Raw genomic sequence first — 21,980 nt, 5'->3', positions numbered from 1 at the left:
GGCAGGTGGGACTAGATTGGGTTGGTATATGTGGTCAGCATGGACAGATTGAACCGAAGGGTATGTTTCCATGCTGTACATCTCTGACAAGACTACTTCTGTACACCTCACAACAAGGAAATTGAAGCAAAAATCAAATTCGAAAACAAGGGGGAATTCTTTAAAGTGAGGTGGTGGGGTGGAGCTCAAAGGAAATGGGAGGGACAAGTTTTATTTTAAGCAGTCGTAGCAGTCTGGAATGCACTGCTGGGATGATTTGAGGCAGAGACACTAGAGGTGTTTATAGGACTTTTACATCAGCACGTGAATATGTAAAGAATGGAGGGATATGGACTAAGGGCAGGCAGAAGGAATTAGTTTAATTTGGCACAGCAATGTGGGCTGAAGGGCCCATTTCTGTGCTGTACTGTTGCATGTTTTACACAAAGGTATCAGTCAATATACAGCAAGATCTCATTGCGAAAAAAAAACTCCCTCAAACTGCGAAGAATCTCTTCCCCTTGGATGATTTTTAAAAAAAAAACATAAATCGTCTGATCCCTGGAGCATAATAAATAATTCCAACCCCCATCCCACCTGATATTCTGATTTTATGGCTGTGCAATAATGATCAGTTAAAGCATGATTAGTTTTCAGACTGAAAGATTTAATGTACATGCAGCACTTTCTTTTTGGATCCCTAAAAAGGAGGAAGTGTCATAGAATCCCATAGCACGGAAACAGACCTTTTGGTCCATCCAATCCATAATCCCAAACTAAACTAGTCCCACCTGACTGCGCTTGGCCCATATCCCTCCACATATTTCTTATTCATGCAATTATCCAAATATCTTTTAAATGTTGCATTCACCAGTTCCTCTGGAAGATCATTCCACACACAAACCAATTAGAGTTAAGAATTGTCTCTCAAATCTATTCTTAAAATCTTTCTCCTCTCCCTTTTAAAAATACGTCCCCTAGTCTTGAAAACCCCACCCTAGGGGAAAGACACCTGCCATTCACCTTATCTATACTCATCCTGATTTGAGAAACCTCCTACACTCCAGTGAGGAGAAAAGTCCCACCTTATCCAGCCTTCCCTTTCAACTCTGTTCCTGGTAATATCCCGGTGAACTAGTTATGGAATTTTTAACTCCCTTTCCTCCATCCTTGATGCATTCCCAATTCACTTGCTTTTCTAAACTTAACTGTATGTACTTAGCAACTTTCTACTTATATCCATTTCTATTTATTTGCTACCCTTTCCTGTCATGGATCTCCATACTGGTAATTTAGCTTTTATGATGTATTTGAGGTAACAGCAATTTTTATTTCCTTTCACAGGTTCCTGAGCAATGGGTAGAGCAGTGCCAGAGCTTGTCCATCACCCAGGATTTCCAGATTGAATGTGACGATAGTCCAAACAACTCTGACTTGTATTTTAATATCAAGGCTACATTGCAGGGTTCTTTACAGAACACGCTGAAGGAGGGGAAAGAGAAATTTAAAGGTTGGACCAGCTGCTCCAGTGTAGAACATGTGGAAATCATGTACAAAAAGGTGAGTAATAATGATGGGAAGGTGAGTCTGTTCAAAAAGTGTTTTTTATTGGAGCATATAAAATTCTTGAGGTACTGGACAGAAGAGGATTCTGATGATATACATCCCCTGGCAGAAGAGTCTGGGGTCATTATACTCACAATAAGGAGTCAGCCATTGAGATTACAAACCTTTTGGAATTGTGGATGCTTATTGAGTATTTTTTAAGATTTGATAGAAATTTGGATACTAAAAGCATCCATGGATGTGATGATGGTGTGCAGCTTCAATCCAATAACTTATTGAATGGTAAAGCAGACTGGAGGGATTTATTATGTTAATATAAATGCAATTCAGAGTAGTAATCAGAAAATAGAGGCAAGGTCAGAAGAGGAGATATTAGAGCAAAATGACCAAAATATTTAGTCAAAGATCATTAAAATATAGGAACAGAATTAGGTCATTCAGCCAATCTGGTCTGCTCTGCCATTTGATCATGGCTGGTATGTTTCTCAGCCCCATTCTCCTGCCTTCTCGTATTCCTTGATCCATTTATCCATCACAAACCTATCTATCTTTTGATTTAAATACATTCGATGACTTGGCCTCCTGAGCCCTCTGCGGCAATGAGTTCCACAGATTCACCAGCCTCCTACTGAAGAACAACTTCTTCATCCCTATAGTAAGGGATCATCCCTTCACTCTGAGACTGTGTGCTCTTGGGCCCTAGTCTCTCCTACTGGGGAAACATGTTCTGCAACTCCACTCTATCCAGACCACTCAGTATTTTATAGATTTCAAACAGATCCTCCTAAACTCCATCAAGTACAGACCCGACTTCTCAACTGCTCCTTAACTGACAAGCCCCTTATCCCAGGATCATTCCTGTAAACCTCTTCTGGATCCCCGCCAATGCTAGCACGTTCTCCATTTAGATGTTGGGCCCGAAACCACCTCAATATTCCAAATGCAGCCTGACCAGAGCTTTATAAAGCCATGGCAACAACTCTGCTCTTGTATTCTAGTGCTTTTTTTTTGGTCAAAGTGAGTTGCAGTGCATTGATTATAGGAGTGGGAGGTCATGTTGCAACTGTACAGGACATTGGTTAGGCCATTTTTAGAATAATGCATTCAATTCTGGCTTTCCTGCTACAGGAAGGATGTTGTAAAATTTGAAAGGGGTCAAAAAAGACTTAGAAGGATGCTGCCAGAGTTAGGAGGGTTTGAGCTATAGGGAGAGGCTGAATGGGCTGGGGCTGTTTTTCCTGGAGCGTCAGAGGCTGAAGGGTGACCTTTTATAGAGATTTATAAAAATCATGTGGGGCATGGATAGGCTAAATAAGGTCTTTTTCCTGGGGTGGGTGAGTCCAAAACTAGAGGTCATAGGTTTGGGGTGAGAGGGGAAAGAATTAAAAGGAACCTAAGGGGCAATAACTTCATGCAGAAGGTGGTGCATGTATGGAGTGAGCAGCCAGAGCACGTGGTGGAGGCTGGTACAGTTACAACTTTTAAAAGGCATCTGGATTAGTATATAAATAGGAAGGATTTGCAGGGATATGGGCCAAGTCTGGTAAATGGGACTAGAATAATCTAGGACATCTGGTCAGCATGGCTGAGTTGGACCAAAAGATATTTGCTTCCATGCTGTACATCTCTATGACTCTGTGAATACTAATTTTGCATTTATCTTCCTAACTGCCAACTGAACGTGCAAGTTCACCTTCGAGAATCCTAAACTAGAACACGCAAGTCTCTTTGGTACGAAGAATAGAGGCATAGTCTAGTTTCTAACTGGAGAAAAGCTTTGGAAATCTGAAGCATGAAGTGTTTCGCCTCAGACTTTTCCATATTGCACGCCATCTGCCACTACTTTGCCCACTCGCTGAGCCTGTCCAAATCCTTCTGCAGTCTCCCCCCTTCCTCAACACTATCTGTCCTTCCACCTATCTTTGTGTCATCTGCAAACTTAGCAACAATGCCCTCAGTTCCTTCATCCAGATCGTTTATACATAATGTGAATAGTTGTGGGGTTTTATTTTTGTGAAGGATTTTGCGGGATGAGAATAAAATACAGCAAGTAGTTTTGTTTTGAGGGAATGCCAGAAAATGGAGCTAAAGGTGTGACTGCCAAATGCAATGAGACTGATTAAATATACTGGGCCAGAGGAGTCAAAGGACTAGAAAGTATTTTTGGAGGGGAATGTCATGTTTGCGGGAGGTTATCAAGGTAGGGAGGAACGTAGCCATAGTTGGTAAAAGCCATCAAAGAGACAATGGAATAAATATTGAGTAGCAGATAGCAAGTCACACAACAAACCATTCCATTTGTAGAATGATTGAAAGGTACGTGTGAATAATTGTGACATTTCCTGGTTAGTCTCATGTGAAGGCACTTGTCATCTGGCACCTCTTTGCACTAACACATGATGGCCTGATTAATTCCACATGTTGCAAAATAATTCTCTTTTTATATGTACACTTGAGCGTTTGGATTGATTATTTCACAAGTCATTTAACATAGCATCAGGCCTCATTTTGTTGAAATTTTTAAAATAAAAATATCAATTTTTGCAATGTTGGAATTCGATCACAGCTGCCAGGTGGTAATACGATCCACTATCCGAATGAATGAGGGTCCGGGTTAGAATGCACAGACTAATTCTGATATTAACTTTCACTGAAATATTTAATACTTTAAACTTCATATTACCCAAAAAGATCCTAAGTACATTATACTTTTTTTGGGAAAACATTATTCATGCTGATGACATTGTTTGGCTTTAGATTATATAAAAAAAAATACAATGTGAAATTCTATCCTCCTCAAGCCAACCTTGAATAATGCCAGGTCTGGAGTTTAAAACAGCGTTCGGATTGTCTGTCTAATGTTGGCTTAATCTAACTCCTGTTTCATCTGGTACTTAATCAGTTTTTAAAAAAAATTTAAATCCCACAGCAGACCATTCTTGTGGTCTTCTGGCACAAGATGACAAACTATACAGACTATCCAATTTTATACTATGAATTTGTTCAGGAATGTCATTTACACTTTGACACCAATAGACTTAGTGTCAGGCTTGAATGGAATCAGTCGCAGGTCAGATCTGATTCGGTTGGGATGATGTTCTGAGCTGAGCTCCATGTTTTCTTCTGAGGGATGATGGCATAGTGGTAAGGACACTAGACTAGCAAATCAGAGATCCACATGAATGTTCTGGGGTCATGGCAACTGGTGGTACTTAAAATCAATGAATGAATCCGAAATCTACAGCTGGCCTTAGTAATGGTGACCATGAAGTGCTGTATAAAAGTAAACAAAGCCCATTCTGACTCATTTTCTTTTTGGGAGGAATGTCTGGTCTGGTCTGGTTTACAAGTAACTTCAGACCCACAAGAATATATTTCACCCTTAACTGCCCTCTCTGAAATAGTTTAGCAAACACTCAGTCCAAAGGCAGTCTGGAATGGGCAGCAATTGTTGTCCTTGCCAGCAGCACCCATTTCTTCATGTGAAAATACAAATTACACAATCAGATCTGTTTAAACATAGAAGGAAAGAACAGGAATAGGCCAATCAGCCCTTCAGTATGATTGACGGTGATCATCCAATCTTGTTCCTACTTTCTCCCCACTTGCCACATTGGCTTTTCTAATTGATACACACAAATTAATTCCTGTTGCAATTAGAAGGTTTATTTTCCCCCCCCCCCCCTTAATCCAGGGATGTTGTAAATATATGCCACTGGATTGAGACTAATGAATCCTGCAGTATTTGGGATTCCGGAAAGGAAGGGCTAAATTTAATGCTTCCCTGCCAATTTGTTTGAAGTGAGGCATTCATTTAATCCAGAGTCTACCTGACACCCCATTACACCATTGGTGTGGGGAAATCTGCATCCATGAGATTCAAATGTGACGGCCTTAAGTGGTTAATTGTCAGAAGACAAAGTGCCGTTTTGCTACTCTGACCGATTTTTCTCTGCAGGGACTAATGCCGGGCAGGGCAGTGTCCTTCCTGAATTGGTCCTCTGGTCACCCAAAGGGTTTCCCGAGGCTTTAGGTTGCCATTCCCATCTGCCAACAGCTAGCCCCACTCCATGATCTCTTGAACCCCAGTCCCCTCCTGTCCCTTCTAGGCCCTGTACCCAAATCCTGATCCAGTGCCACTGGAGTCTGTTCCAAATAGTTGGTGAGTGGCCACTGACCAATCAAGCTGTGGTTAAACTGCTTTGGGATGACTGACTTATCCCTTGCTGTGTTCTCCCTTTTGACGTTTAGCTGGTGGGAAGAGTGATTCTGATGCCTCATATAATTCAGAGTTGAGCCTTAAGTCAGCATTAGAGATTTAATTATGACATTTGGCATTGACGGCACATTATTCTGTACCTGAAGTCTGTATTGATCCATATTTTCAGGTTGATGACAACCATCCATTGAGAGTATGGAAAGTATCTACTGAGGTGGACAAGACACCAGAGGAGATTCTGAAGCATTTGCTTAGGGAGCATCATCTTTGGGAGAAAGACCTTGTTCAGTCAAAGGTCATTGAGAATCTGGATGATGAGACTGAGATATATCATTACACCATCCGTAGTGAATTCTCTCATCCAGCGAGAGATTACACTGTATTGAGGTGAGCTCCAATGATTTAATTTCAGAATGTATATGTGATCCTATATTAAAAATGTACATTTTAGGTGATAAATTATTTGCTCAGACTTCAGAGCTAAAGGTGGTATTGCCATGAGAAACCTAATTTGTAATTTCTGCTTAACAGTTCACAAAAATGTCTGCAGAATTTGCTGCAGCATTACAATGGAATGGCCCATGGTCTTTTCACAGGCTGCCACATCCTGCGACCATTTGGGTTCAGAAGTGATAACCAAGTCTACATAGGAATATCTGTGGCGCACAGACAGAAATACTGGTCATGGCAAACTTGGATTCCCTGCGTAGGATGTGAAATCTGTAAAATGCTAAATTGTAGACTCGTAAACAATTTTCAGGTGACGTGGTTACAGGAAACATGGTCCTAATATTACACTGTATAGTCACTTGATGTGATGTACCTCAACAAAAATTACCATTTAATAAGAGCCCTTTAGCATGATTTTTAAAAATTATTTGATGGAATGTAGGTGTTGCTGGTTAGGCCAGTAATTGTATCCATCAGTAATTGCCTTTGACAGGGTGGTGATGATGAGATGCTGTCTTGAACCACTGATCCATCTGTTGTAGGTACAATGTGCTGTCAGGATGGGAGTTCCAGAATCTTGAGGTTAAGACAGGAATGTTCATTTTTAAAATTGACTTAAATATAAATATTTGTGCTGTTGTCCTGATCCTACTCAAAATATATTGATGTATAAATTAGCATAAAAATTAATTCATGAAGTTGTGCATAATGTTTTGAGTGCAGATGAATTTTTGACATACTGTGAAAGTTTTAAACAGTACTCTAACTGGATATGGGCCAAAGGCAGGAGAATCACTAGTTCAGTTCAGCATACAGACATGGATGAATTGGGCCAAAGGGCCTGTTTCTATACTGTATCACTCTATATTTTTATTTAATTCCAGGACGTGGCAGACAGACACTCAAACAGGAATGTGTCTTTTAGCTGCCACTAGTGTGGATGTTAAAGAAGCTCCTTTAATTGGAGTCCGAGCAAATGTGATCACATCCCAACATCTCATCGAGCCGATTGGAGCAACAAAATCCAAGCTTTCTCATGTCTGTCGAATAGATACGAGGTAAGTGGAAAGGGTTCAAAGGGAGTTGACTTGGGTGCCAGTGAGTTCTTTAGAGATTCTAAGGGAGTTCTTTTTCTTCAATTGAACAAAGTAAATTACAGCACAAGAACAGGCCCTTCGGCCCTCCAAGTCTGCGCCAATCCAGATACTCTATCTAAACCTTCACCTATTTTCTAAGGATCTGTATCCCTCTGCTCCCATATCCATTCATGTATCTGTCTAGATACCTTAAACATTGCTATCGTGTTCACCACTACCACCTCTGCTGGCAATGCATTCCAGGTACCCATGCATATTTCCCTTAAATTTCCCCCCTCTCACCTTTGAACTTGTGATCCGGTGGGGGGGGGGGGGGGGGGGGGAGGAGAGAGAGGAGGAGGAGGAGGAGAAGAGAAGAAACTTCTTGCTATCCTCTCTGTCTCTGCCTCTGCCCCTCATGATTTTGTAGACCTTAATTAGGTTCCGCCTCAACCTCTGTCTTTTTAATGGAAATAAACCTACTCTACTCAACCTCCATACCAAGCAACATCCTAGTGAACCACCTCTACACCTTCTCCAAAGCACCCATCTCCTTTTTTTGGTAACATGGCAACCAAAACTGTATGCAGTATTCCAAATGTGGCCAAACCAAAGTCCTATACAACTGTAATATGACCTGCTAACTCTTGTACTCAATGCCCCATCTGATGAAGGGAAGGATGCCTTATGCCGCCTTGACCACTCTATCGATCTGCATTGCCACCTTAGGGTACGATGGAACCGAACACCCAGATCTCTATGTACGTCAATTTTACCCAGGGCTTTTCCATTTACTGTATAAGTAGCTCTAGAATTGGACCTTCCAAAATGCATCACCTCTTATTTGCCATCTGCCATTTCTCTGCCCAACTCTCCAATCTAATAATTCTGCTGCATGCTCTGACAGTCCCCTTCACTATTTGCTACTCCACCAAACTTAGTGTCATCTGCAAACTTGCTAATCAGAGCACCTTTACCTTCCTCCAGATCAATTATGAAAATCACAAACAAGAGTGGTCCCAGCACGGATCCCTGTAGAACACCACTGGTTACAATTCTCCATTTTGAGAAACTCCCTTCCACTACTACTGTCTCCTGTTGCCCAGCCAGTACTCTATCCATCTAGCTCGTACACCCTGGACACCATGCGACTTCACTTTCTCCATCAGCCTACCACGGGGAACCTTCTCAACATCTTATTGAAATCCATGTTTATGACATCTATAGCCTTTCTGAAAATGTGTTGCTGGAACAGCGCAGCAGGTCAGGCAGCATCCAGGGAACAGGAGAATAGACGTTTCGGGCATAAGCCCTTCTTCAGGAAACGTCGATTCTCCTGTTTCCTGGATGCTGCCTGACCTGCTGCGCTGTTCCAGCAACACATTTTCAGCTCTGATCTCCAGCATCTGCAGACCTCACTTTCTCCCATCTATAGCCTTTCCCTCATCAATCAACTTGTCACTTCCTCAAAGAATTCTATTAGGTTGGTAAGACATGACCTTCCCTGCACAAAACCATTCTTGAAAAAGTATTACACATAATGTTGTGCTGCTTATACAATTGAAAATTGATTTCATATATGTGTTCTTTTGTTGCAACTCAGGAGATTAGACAGTCAAAAAGACACTAGGGGATACCATTAGACCAAGGTGTTCATGCAACTTTTTGGAGCTATTCTGCCTAATGGAGAGAGAGCGCACTGTTAATCAAATATGGCATTTGTGCAATAGTTAGAGAAGACCTTGGCACAGCAGATCAGATGAAGAATTGCTTTGAGATAATGAAAAATAGTAGTAAGAGAAAGAGGGCAGTGCTGGGAATAGCTACAATGTGGGACAAAGTATGCAACAATAAATCTTGGGTGGGTGTTATAGCGATGACAATAATTGTGGGTGACTTTAATTGCATATAAACTGGAGAATCCAATTGGCATTAATAGCCTGGATAAGGAGTGCAATTAATGCTTTTAAGAGCAGGTAATATTAGATTTAATACAGTATAGTGATTAATTAACCTCGGAGGCTGCCTTGGGTGACGGTGACTGCAATATGATTTGATTTATTTTGGGATTCCTGAAGAAGGGCTTTTGCCTGAAACATTGACTCACCTGGCTCCTCAGATGCTGTCTGACCTGCTGTGGTTTTCCAGCGCCACACTCTCGACTCTAATCTCCAGCATCTGCAGTCCTTGCTTTCACATGATTACTTGTTATATCCAGAATGAAAGGGTGAATATTAGGTTCAAGACTAGTCATTTAACTCTAAGGGTAACCATGTGAATACATAGACTGAGCTAATTGAAGTAAATTTGACTTTTCTAAGTTAGGGTGAACTCAACGGATGTACAGTGGCAGGCATTTTAGAGGGATTTTAGAATAAGTACTAGTCTGCTGTCAAAGAAATCTAAAGGGATGACCCACCATCCATGGAATCTGGCTAGGAATGTAGAAACAGATAGCAAAGGTTTCTGCGATTACTTAAAAAGGAGAAGCATACATGAAATGAGTGGCCCTTTTTGAAAGCGAAAATGGGGAGTTAATAGTAAGTAAGAAATGGCAGATTTAAACAAATAAGAATTTTGCTTCTGCTTTCACTTGAGAGGGTATTAACATTATTTCAGTATTAGCTGTAAATAAGGATGGGGTAAGGAGAGAGAAACCTAGTGAAATTGAGTCCAGAACTAGAGGGCATAGGTTTAGGGTGAGAGGGGTAAGATAATAAGAGACTAAAGGGCAACTATTTCACGCAGAGGGTGGTATGTATATGGAATGAGCTGCCAGAGTATGTGGTGGAGGCTAGTACAACTGCAACATTTAAAAGGGATCTGGATGGGTATATGAATAGGAAGGGTTTGGAAGGATTGGGCCAGGTGCTGGCAGGTGGGACTAGATTGGGTTGGGATAGCTGGTCGGCATGGATGAGTTGGACCGTAGGGTCTGTTTCCGTGCTGTACATCTCTATGACATGGGAAGGAGAACTAAACAAACTGTTGAACTGCAGACTGACAAGTATCTAGGTCCAGGTGGATTTCAGCTTGGGGTATGAGAGGTTATTGATGCGATGGTACATGCATTGGTGTTAACTTCTCAAAATTCTCCAAAATCAGCAAAGGTTCCTTAAGACTGGAAAGCAGCAAATATAAACCTCTCTATTCAAGGAGAGAGGGATGCATGAAACTGCAGGCCATTTAGCTTGATGTTTGTCATGGCGAAGTGTTAGAATCTCTGATTAGAGGTTACAGCTGTGCACTTAGAGAAACTTAATGTAATTGGGAGGAGTCCGCAAGGTCTCAAAGGGGAATCCATCCGTAACCAATGTTAGTGGAGTTCTTTGAAGGAGTAACATGAGCTGTCGATTAAAGGGGAACCTGTAGAAGTATCTTCAGGAAATCCAAGAAGAGGATAACAAAGTACCATGTTAAGGGTTATTGTAGAAAATAAAAGCACAAAGTATAGGAGGTGACATTTAGAATGGATGGGAGATTGGCTGAAAACAGTATGCATTATTGAGTGTTTATCTGATTGACAGGATCTGTGTCTAGGCCTTACCTTTTTGTGATTTGCACCAATGACTTAATGAGAGGAGTGAAGACAGGGTAGCTAAATTCACAATTGACTAAGATGGGTTGGAAAATATGCTGTAAAGTATTCATAGATTACAGGTGGATGAAGATGCATTCAGTGGGCAAGAAATTAATGGATGGAATATCATGTGGGAAAATGTGAAGTTGTTCACTTTGGGAAGAGTGAAATCATAAAGAATTAGTTAAATGAAGACTGACTGCAGAATTTAGAGGTGTAGAGGGATTCGGGAGTTCTACTGCACGAGTAACCAAAAGCACGTAGATACAAAAAAAAAAGTAATGCAATGCTATGTTTTATTATGATATAAATTTAATATGTTATGTTATGCTTCATTTATGCAGGCCACTGATGAGGCCATATTCCCAAATATTCTTTGCAGTTTTAGTTTCCTAATTTAAGGAAGAATATAAAATGCATTGAAGATGGTTCAGAGTAGGATTATTGGTTTAATTTGAGTATAGGTTGAGTATTGGAATATATCTGGATTATTGGTTTAATTTGAGTATAGGTTGGTCAGACTAGGCTTCTTTTCACATCTGTTTAGAACAGGTGAGGGGTGACCTGATTGAGTGTATAAAATCCTGAACCATCTTGATAAAGTGGATTTGAAAAAGATGTTTCATTCTCAGAGTTAGTAGGGGCACTGTTAAAATTAGTGTGTTTAGAGGAGATGAGAGTTTTTCTGAGGGTTGTGCAACTTTGGGATTCTCTGCTTCTGAAATGAGCTCAAGAAATATTTTTAAGGCAGGAGTGCATAGATTGCCCTTAGAAAAGGGATGTGAAGGTTTTTAAGGTGTGATGGAGATGTAGAATTTGAAACACACCACACACGATCAGTGTGACCTTATTGAATGGTGGATTGACTTCAAGGAGTAAAATGGTTTACTTCTCCTATTTTGTTTGTATGAGACCAAGCAGGCAGGATGAGTTATGCTGTGAAGAATATATGCAGGAATTTTAGGCGTGACAACACATGAAATCTGTGGCCCAGCAATAAAGAACTTGGTACAATACTTTTTTCAAGTTTAAAAATCATAACATTTGCTAACTTGTACTGCAGTGATGGAATCATTTGCTAGTAAGTGCAAAACTGGTCCAAGGATAGAAGGAAGAATCTGGCCTAGAGAAGATGCTAATGACCAAATGCACCATCAGAACAAAACCAGTCACTAGCCTGATCTTGAGAAATGCACATCTGAATGGGTCCTTGAAAATCATACAAACGGCTACATTGTCATCAAAAATCCAAGGTATATATGTGTGCTTAAGTGGGCCAAATCAAACTCTAAATCCAGCAGATTTCAGGGCAATAGCTATTCGAGGTAGCTAGGTTTTGAACAAATCTAGTCTCGTGTTAAGAGAAGACTAACATTGTTCTAAGATTACCAAGAGATTGCCTCAATGCCAAACCAAATTCTAGTGGTTCATAGGACAGTGGGAGACATGAGTACCCATTAAGTCATGTCAAAAGTATCGATAATCAAGAACTCTTCACAAAAAGAAAACACTCACATTGCAGTAATACTGAGGTCTAACATTGCTGGATCAACCTTTTTAGACTAATATCTCAACAATTCGTTAAAGGATCATGTTCAGACTGAATGCAATAGATGGATGATTGACAGAGGAAGTTTCCTCAGAGTGGAAAGGTATTCTACTTCGTATGATAATGAAATATCAAATTGTAGGATGCTTAGTGCAAAAACAATCCTTACATACAGATAAGGAAGGACACTACTTCGACTGGGACAACACATCCATCCTAAGACAAGCTGAACAGAGACCCGCACAAGAATTCTGAGAAGCATAGCAATCTAATTGGAACTCTATCAACAAACACACTGACTTGTAATCCCATTTACCACCCTCTGAGAAAAAGAACAGGAAGTGACATCACAACAGGAAATGGCATCATCAACCCAAGGAAACACAAACATTATATAGAAAGCAGGAAACACCAACAATGCTTTGTCTGGAGGTTCACTGAGGATGTTACTTAGTACGGTGACAAAACATCTGAAAATGAACCTTCCAACTCAGCGAGCAAACCTACAGCCAGAACCTCAACCTGAGTTACAAACCTTCTCAAAACTTGCTAGCAAAAACGATCATCAGATGATTCAGAAAAATGCAGGATGTTTAATTCATTGGATGGAGAGTGTTATGACCAATCCCCATTTGAGGTTCCCAAGTGAGATAACCCAAACAGTTTAAGCTCCTGGGAAAAGGTCATTTAAATTACCAATGATTTTATTTTCATATTTCAAAATCATGAATGCCCATAAACATACTGGCAACTCCTATTTTCAATCATCACAATTCACTATGATTTTGCAGCCTAAACATCATCCTTGAATAAAATAGTAGTTTAGTTTATCAGTAACTGTTTCATCTGATTTTTTTTTTATATATATAAAGGGGCATGTGCACAAACCATGCTTTGCAGCATATAAGGTTTGTTCTAATCCGTTGAAGACTCTTAAACATTTTACCACGAGATGTGATAATAAATGCATAGTTGTTTCAGACCACTAGAAATTATGATGCAAGCCAAAATTCAAAACTTTTCACGTTCATCTTGTTGTCCTGGTTTCTTGCAGAGGACGAACTCCAGAATGGTACAACAAAGTATTTGGCTATCACTGCGCTGCTGAACTCCTCAAGATTAGAGACTCCTTCACAGCACCTGATGCTGAACTACGGGAAACAAAAATTTGAAAACACTTATACAACAGAACAGCATGATTGTTTCATCAACCCAACAATACTTTGTAAGTGCCATTCATCCACAACTGGGATATCAAGCCAACAACTGCAATGGTAATGACAGATGGAAGTGGGGGACAATGGGAAAGCGAAAATACCCAAAGCAAACTCTCTCTGCTCCTGATTTCATGGGGGTGGGAGGGAATGTGTTGTAATTGGGGAAATAAAGGTGGGCTTTGAAAAAGTACTAATGCACATCACTAATGGAGTTTTAGGTCATAAAGTTTGCTATTGAAATTGTTGTAGTTTGGTCAAATACCTATAAGGTTTGCTTCCTAATTATAAGCATTTCTTCAGTGTTTTTTTGACATGTAAGCATAGTTTTGGCTTCTGCAAAGGAGGCTGTAGACTGGCTGAAAACAACATCCACAGCAAACTGTCATGCTGCAAACAGGTGTAACAAGCAGCTGGACAGTTGCTGTGGGTGACAACAGCATGGCAACATGTCAGTACTGGGTTCATTAACACCTCAGCAATGGGGAAAGTGAGACATCTGTAATGGCAGACATCCATGGAAACACTGATCTACTCATGCAAAGAAATTTTTTGACTAATTTCACATTTCAGGGTTGCTGGTTTCTTAACAGATCTTTAACAAGAGTACTTTAAAAGAAAAATTGCTTTAAATTCTTTTTAAACCCTGGCACTGTAGGTCAACAAAACACCGAAAAGCAAAGGCTCTCTGCCTGTACTTGCAAAATGATCATCTAAGTATGTGCCTCTTCAATAGAAAATATCTGTGCGTGGTCACTTGATTGTCATAATGCTCCCAACTGGTTAATGATGCAAATCCTTCTTTCATTCTGTATAAAGAGACGACGACCGCGAGTGCAGTCAATTAATCCGAACCACTCATTTTGTTGTTTTACCATTTTGTTTTAACGGATATTAGGTGTTCATAGCCCAATTGATTAACTTCAAAAGATTTCACTCTCATTGGCTGCTTAATTTGTATATGCACAAAATTTTCATATGACTGATTTTAAACAAAAAAGAAAAAAATGCTGGGCATACGGGAGTATTTCTGGCAGCATCAGAGAGGTGAGTGGGCTTTTTTTTTTACACCTGTTAGTTTGTGAGAGATGGAGAGAGGGTACAATGCAGCACATGAAATCCAGTATTTTGCTTTCCTGCTGCTTATCGAACTGTCTCTAGTGCACCAATTTTTTTTTTGAGGGGGTGGGGTGTTGATGTTTGGTGAGGTTGGCAGGGGAGGTGTTGGGTGACCATGACCTCTGGGTCTATATAAGCCCTTAAGTGACTAATGACAACTTTAAAAGTCTCATCCCATCATCAGTCTTTTACCCATGACATTATCCAGGGTAGATCCACACTGCAGGTAACTCATGAACTGTTATTAGGCAAGGGGTGGAGTACCTCCTATTTGAATGCGCCTTCAAGGCCTTATTCATGATTGGGATGGCAGCTCTATAGGACTGAACTTTCTCTCTCCCAAAAAATGGCAGTCTCTCCTTTAAAGCCATTAACACTAGTCCAAGAAATTACGTTTGGGCAGTAATTGATACGATGAGTGATCTCTCTCTTCAACATTTTAGCCAGAGTGGCAGGGCCACACTTACCCATTAAAATCTAGCCTAATGTTTCAAGTCTTGCCTTTCTTTGACTATCTGAAACAGTCATTTTGTTTATCTCCCAGTGCTACCAAATCTGAATTTCCAGCATTTGCAATATTAAACTTTCAAAACTAATTCTAATTTTGTAATGCAACTCCTCCACTTCTCTCCAACCCTCTGCTACGAAAAGGGTGACAATCTCCATGTCTTGGCAAACTACATCAGAAATAATGATCAAAGCGATCAGAAGTGTCGCAAATGATATAAAACTTTTATTATGAATAGGAATTTGTCAGTTGACAATTGAGTAAAAAAAATAGATTTAATTTGTGTTGTGTAAGTTGAGCTAAATTGAGAATTTTATTATTTCACGGGATACTTTATTTGCTTTACTGAAGCAAAATTTCTTAAATGGTATTTTTAAGCTTGTATATTAATGACCTTTTGAGATATTGTGCTGACTTTGACAAGAAATTCTTAGAGCGATGGAGAAGATGAAAGATCTTTCCTCCAGCTTAGCAATACTAAGTAATTGAGGAATTTGTAACTTGATGGCTTGCCTGAATGGTGTAGCTCATCAGTTTACTTATCAAAGGGTTAACTGATTTTTTTTAAAATTTTTTTTAGTCAACTGTGACTACCCTGGTTCTTGTTGTTATTTACTATTCAAATTACACAGGGTGCACATTTGTGGTCATTGTAAGGACTGCAGTGCCCATTTTACAGAGTTAAGATTAATCCCATTGTTCCCTGCTTCAGTTTAAAAAAAACAGCAAATGAGTGGCCCATATAATTTCAAACTGTACATCAATGAACTACACAAATGATTATTGTTCTTTCCAACCTTTCTCACAATGATGCTGAATGCCAAGTAGGACCAATTGTAAACTAAACAAATATTCTGCTCAAGTATTGATTCCATTCCTATTTCTTGTAACAAGTATAACAATTTTACATTGTGGTATCATTTAATAAAGGTGTACAGATAATACTCCAGTTGGTAACTTCAAGGATACCTGAGCTGTTGTTCACTTTCATTTGATATAAGACCTGTCGTTCAACATGCTGGATTCCTATTTTTAAACAAAACTACAGCTATTGATGTTATGTAACATTTGATTTTATTATAATACCATAATTAAGGAAATCAAATTACATTTTTATCTATTTATGTGCATAAATACATTTTGTATTTTCATTATGTAAATATATTTACTGCATCATAAACTCAATCTACTTATTAATCTAATTACCAAATATGTAATGATGAAAGCAATTGTTTATAAATCATCTCCCTTGGTCTCTTGTGTCCGTTAGAGTAAGATTACAAGCACAAGTTTCACGTTTCCCCTGTCTCTACAGTTTCTTTGTGCCATACAACATTAAGAATAAAAGACCAGCAATCAACTTTCAAGATGGAATTGCACTTTTCTCAGCACCTAGATCATAGGATTGTGTTTTACTGCAAATGGGAACTAGGGTTGTACAACAGTTGAGATCACTTCTGGAACTTTTGTGAACAAATACCCTATTCACCAAATTGCTTTAATTCAGTTCTGAAGAGAGACGTGAACTGCTTTCTTCCTGCAGATACTACCAAACCTGCTGAGTTTTGCCAGCAATTTGCTGTTGTTTCAGATCTCTATCTGCAGTTTGTTGTTTCACTTTAGATTGGGTCATGAAAGAATTATTCATATGGAAATAAGGACTGCTGTTAGCTTTCCTGCTATATTCCATTACAACCTCCAACCATGGCAAGTTTGTAACAAAAATACATGATCTGCTTGAGAGCATGTGAAGTCTGGTACAGGTACAATTTTCCTCCGATAGCAAGGAATAGTAGGTGAAAGTTCATCTTGGTCACTGCATTATCCATTCTTGACACATGGCTATCTTGGACAAGACTAGCATTTTGATTAGATTTGATTCCCTACAGTGTGGGCTTGTTGGGCCGAAGGGCCTGTTTCCGCAACAATCCTCCGAAGAGTAACCCACGCAGACCCATTTCCCTCGGACTAATGCACCTAACACCATGGACAATTTTAGCATAGCCAATCCACCTGACCTGCACATTTTTGGACTGTGGGAGGAAACCAGAGCACCCGGAGGAAACCCACGCAGACGCGGGGAGAATGTGCAAACTCCACACAGACAGTCACAGGAGGCTGGAATTGAGACCCTGGTGCTGAGAGGCATCAGTGCTTGCCACCGTGCTGCCCATCCCTAATTTTCTTTGGCCTGGTAAGAGACTACATTCATTTCAAAGGGTGGTTGAGGTCTGAAGCCATAGATAGGGAAGGATGGTGACTTTCCTTTGCCGAAGGTTGATTGATTGGTACTAGTGAACCTGGTGGATTTTTATGCCACTTATAGTAATGGTGACCCTGATTGGACTATAATCATAATACTTGACAGCTGAAGTTAAATTCCATTAATTGCCAGGGATTGATCTGATCTCGTACTCCAAGATCATCAGTCTGGATTACTGGTCTAGTAACATTGCCACGAAGCTATTATCTTCTTTGAGGGGACATGGTGCATTTTGGTATTTTTTGTCAAAATTTGAGATGAAAAGAATCATATTCAATGTTAGTACATAGTGGAGCTAGACACAAACATTTTTTACTGTAGCATTTTAATCAAGATATGTAATTGCATCAAAAGATTATGAAAGCCATTCTTACTGTAGCAAAATTACATCTTCTCAACAGGCTTAATTCCCAGGATAGCAAAACTCTGTGCCATGACAGAAGCAGTAGCATCACACAAAAGCATCCTCCACATGTTCACTTTTACAACCTCACCTGAGTAAAAAAGAAACACATTGTGTAATGGATTAGGAACAGGTTGAAATATCAAATACTGCATTTTAGAATTAGCTTTACATGTATTTAGATTCTAAAAGAGCCCACTAATCTGCCTTTAACCAGTGCACATTATTGTCACTGGGGTTGTAGGCACCACAATATGTTTAAACATTATCTTTCAACAGACAATTTTCATCTTTTTGAAACAATAAAACCGAATGAGAGTAAACAACATCAAGCATCTTTTTGAGATCAGCAAATTCTGCTAGGCACTGAGTGATTAACCATTTTAAAAAAAAAACGTGCAAGGTCCAAGAGGCAGCAGAGAGTAGAAAATATGCAGAGGTTGGAGACAAAGGATATCTCTGGGAGGGTAGAGAAAAAGGCAAACCATGAAGATTTAAAAGTAGTAATTCATAAAAGTTCACCTCATTAACCATGAAACTAAAGTAACCCCACAGAAACATTGTATCAACGCAAAAATAAGAGGTCAACATAACTTTCCACCTTGAGTCTGGACAATTTATCCTTGGCATTTTGTTTACCCTGTATATTCTTTTCCAGTTATAGTATATTGTTGAACAGTTTTGTTTTTGTCTGTCATAATCATTAGTGTTTTCTGTGCGTGTTTGGAATTTCAAAAGTTATAGTTTAAGATGCATAAATTGAAATCATTTTCACTCATTTTTGTGTAAGTGTTAGAATAAGGCTTTTTTTTTGTTAATGAAAAAAACCTGATGTGAATTCCTTTTTGTCCTGTGTAGCAGTCAAGCAAAGTGCCAATGTGACAGCTTGTGAAAGTGGAGTGTGATTAGTGGTGCACATTTCCCAGTTAAGCTGTGACAACCCCAATTAAAATGTTAAATGAGCATTACAATTTTCCGTGTTATTGAGAGGAGTTGAATCTCTTCACCACTATTACACAGTCAATCTAAAACTACCCAAGGTGCAAAAATATAGTTTAACTTACCAGTTTGCCTGTCCTTCTCTACACAGTAACAGTTATCATAGAACTCTGTGAAGGTTGTGGCCAGTTCAAAGAGGTAGTCGCAGAGAGTATGCAGGTATAGGTCATCCAGGATTTTGTTAATGATTTCTGGGAATCGCAGAATACATTTACCCAACTTCCATTCTTTCTCATGACTGAGAAGGATGGTTGTTTCTGTAGCTGCTTTCCGCAGTGTTGCATCATCAATGTTTGCAAGCCGGGTAATGGATCTGGAAAAGATTTCACATGAAAAACTATGACTGCGACTACACTTTGTCATCTTTGTTAATCCCCTACATACTGAGAAACCCATATGATTTTCTTTTTCCGTGATGCACTACACCATCGATATAGAACATCTAAACACATTCCAGGTAAGAATTGATAAAAGGAGAGTGCTATTGTTAAATCTGGGATAAACTGTGGAGTGACTGAAGGTTTACACTGCTGGATGGGATCCCAATCTTAACAGTACTTTGTTCTAGTTTCAGGCTCATGTGTTAGTAGAGCAGGTAAGTATCCAGATCATATTGTTGATTTCTATCTTGCAGTTGGTGGAAAGGCTTACAGGAGTCAGAAAAGTGATTCACTTGCTGCAGAATACCCTACCTGTCACATGCTCTTGAGCCACAGAATTGTCCAGCTGAGTTTGATTAATGACAGTACAAATTTGATGATGGTATTGCTATTGAATGTCAAGAGGTGATTAAATTCTCTCTTGCTTGAAATGGTATTGTTGCCTACACTTGCGTAGCACATCACTTTCCATTTTATAGCCCAAACTTGAGCATTATTTAGAACACACTGCAGGTACCAAGTGGTTTATATCGGAGTTGAGTAGGATGAACACTTTGATCCAACCATATTTTTAATTTGAACTTTAAATGGAGGTGAAGTCTTTGATACAACATATACCTCCAGTTTAAGGAAAGTTTTCTTTGTCACTTCAATTTTATAAGGCCTCCTGGATGTCCCAGTCACAGTTAGTAAAATGAGAATATTGTTTACGTGAACAGTATCGGGTGGCTCTCACTGTACTGTCAAAGACAAGATATTCTAAAGATTGAAGTGGGTGAAAAGTTGAATGTTATTGTAACAAACTGTTAAATTGATATTCCCTTTTAATTTCTCCAAGTCCCATGAGGACCTTCAAGGTTGATACTTGGCGGTGGTTGGATAAGCTGGCATGCTCATTTTCAATATATGTGGACGCTTGGAGTGGGAGTACTCATTGAAAGCTGTTTATAAATTTGGGTTTCTGTTTATTACCCCATTTATCTGAAGACTGACTGGTTGGTTATAAAGAACAAAGTTTCTGCAGCTAAGTGAACTTTTGGGAATAAACATTTTTCAAAAATGTATCTTCATAATAAACATATCACTATGAAATAACATTGATAAGCTGCTTTTACAGCTCTCTGAGCACCTCTAGTGGTACAAATGTGATACTGACACCTCAAATATAAATAAAAACAAACACAGAAAATGCTAGAAAAAAACCCCTCGGGTTGGCAATAATTGTGCAGAGAGAAAGTTAATGTTTTGAGTCTAATATGACACTTCTTTGCCACACCAGTGGTGATATGCATAATATCCAATGATAATGGAAACTGCCGCGATACCGCTGAGTGCCCCATGTCAATGATACAAGAAGCTATACCAGGGAGCTGACTAACAATGACGGTATCCTATGAAGAGTAACATATCTTCAAAGGTGTCTCACCTGATTCTAGTGAAGGCATACAGCAAATAGGCTGCCGTGTTTCCCCTGTCATCCAACATTTTATCAAAGGAGAAGATATAATCATTGGTCCGATTATGAGAAAGGTCAGCATATTTGATGCAGCCATATGCAACAGCTTCCTGTGCTGCCTTAAGCTCATCAGGTGTCAATACCTATAAGGGGGAGGAAAAAAAAAGTTGTGGGTACTTCAGATCACAGAAAGCAGGGACAGAAGAACTGACAGACTGAAATATAATGTTTCAACCCAGGCACCAGAAACAGCCCTGTCAACATTGCAAAGTTATCCTTACTAATATCCAGGGGCTACTCCCAAAATTGGGAGTGTTGTCTTACAGACTTGGCAAGCAACAACTCCACATAGTCATACTCTCAGAATCATACCTTATTTTAAATGGAGGTGCAGTCTTTGATACAACATATGCCTCCATGTGCTAGACACTACCATCCCACTGGCAGGACAGTGATATAAAATTTGAGAAAAGATTTGTAGCTCGGGTGCTAGTTGCTGTGGTACTGTTCGCCGAGCTGCAAGTTTTTGTTGCAAATGTTTCGTCCCCTGTCTAGGTGACATCCTCAGTGCTTGGGAGCCTCCTGTGAAGCGCTTCTGTGATGTTTCCTCCGGCATTTATAGTGGCCTGTCCCTGCCGCTTCCGGTTGTCAGTTTCAGCTGTCTGCTGTAGTGGCCGGTATATTGGGTCCAGGTCGATGTGTTTGTTGATGGAGTTTGTGGATGAGTGCCATGCTTCTTGGAATTCCCTGGCTGTCCTTTGTTTGGCTTGCCCTATAATGGTAGTGTTGTCCCAGTCAAACCAACAGCCACACTCAGACAACAACTCAGCAGAACGAAGGACCCGATACCCAGCATGAGCAAAACCAATGTAGTGTACAAAATCCCATGCAAGGACTGCACAAAACACTATATAGGACAAACAGGAAGACAGCTAACGATCGGCATCCACGAACATCAACTAGCCACGAAACGACACGACCAGCTATCCCTAGTAGCCACACACGCAGACGACAAGCAACATGAATTTGACTGGGACAACACTACCATTGTAGGTAGTGCAGCAGTGAGGGTGGCAAGGGTACAAAACATTGACATTTTAATATCCACAATTAAGTGATTTGACAGTAGTACTACTGAACGAGCTGGTCAGATCCTATAGGGCATAGAATACCCTCCGTCATGCTGTGTGGCACTACTGTCATGCCAAATGGGTCAAGC

At 39.8% G+C, this 21,980-nt stretch overlaps 2 protein-coding genes across 9 annotated transcripts in view; one reads left to right on the top strand and one right to left on the bottom strand.

The window, feature by feature from the left end:
- The window catches only part of LOC122547178 (rho GTPase-activating protein 7), a 190,359-nt gene extending 173,846 nt beyond the window's left edge, over window positions 1-16,513 (top strand). For 4 of the 5 annotated variants that reach the window (XM_087995231.1, XM_087995235.1, XM_087995233.1 and 1 more), the window contains 4 exons: window positions 1,324-1,539; window positions 5,934-6,151; window positions 7,099-7,272; window positions 13,474-16,513. In XM_087995231.1, the coding sequence (XP_087851357.1) occupies window positions 1,324-1,539; window positions 5,934-6,151; window positions 7,099-7,272; window positions 13,474-13,591 (726 nt within the window). In that variant the 3' untranslated portion in view covers window positions 13,592-16,513. Of the gene's footprint in view, window positions 1-1,323; window positions 1,540-5,933; window positions 6,152-7,098; window positions 7,273-11,933; window positions 12,419-13,473 lie in introns of those variants that run through there. The other variant, XM_087995232.1, reaches the window with a different exon arrangement.
- Window positions 13,090-21,980, bottom strand: part of rars1 (arginyl-tRNA synthetase 1) — a 57,620-nt gene continuing 48,729 nt past the window's right edge. For 3 of the 4 annotated variants that reach the window (XM_043703299.2, XM_043703297.2, XM_043703301.2), the window contains 4 exons: window positions 20,732-20,904; window positions 18,991-19,238; window positions 17,898-18,017; window positions 13,090-13,570 (listed from right to left, as the gene is read on the bottom strand). In XM_043703299.2, coding sequence (XP_043559234.1) covers window positions 17,908-18,017; window positions 18,991-19,238; window positions 20,732-20,904 — 531 coding nt within the window. In that variant the 3' untranslated portion in view covers window positions 13,090-13,570; window positions 17,898-17,907. Of the gene's footprint in view, window positions 13,571-16,229; window positions 16,287-17,897; window positions 18,018-18,990; window positions 19,239-20,731; window positions 20,905-21,980 lie in introns of all 4 variants that reach the window. The other variant, XR_006313554.2, reaches the window with a different exon arrangement.

The sequence above is a fragment of the Chiloscyllium plagiosum genome, unplaced genomic scaffold (genome assembly GCF_037043375.1).
Source record: "Chiloscyllium plagiosum isolate Xiang-an unplaced genomic scaffold, Cpla_swu_hap1 HiC_scaffold_16, whole genome shotgun sequence".
Lineage (NCBI taxonomy): Eukaryota > Metazoa > Chordata > Chondrichthyes > Orectolobiformes > Hemiscylliidae > Chiloscyllium > Chiloscyllium plagiosum.
This window is presented reverse-complemented; position numbering and strand designations above follow the sequence as displayed.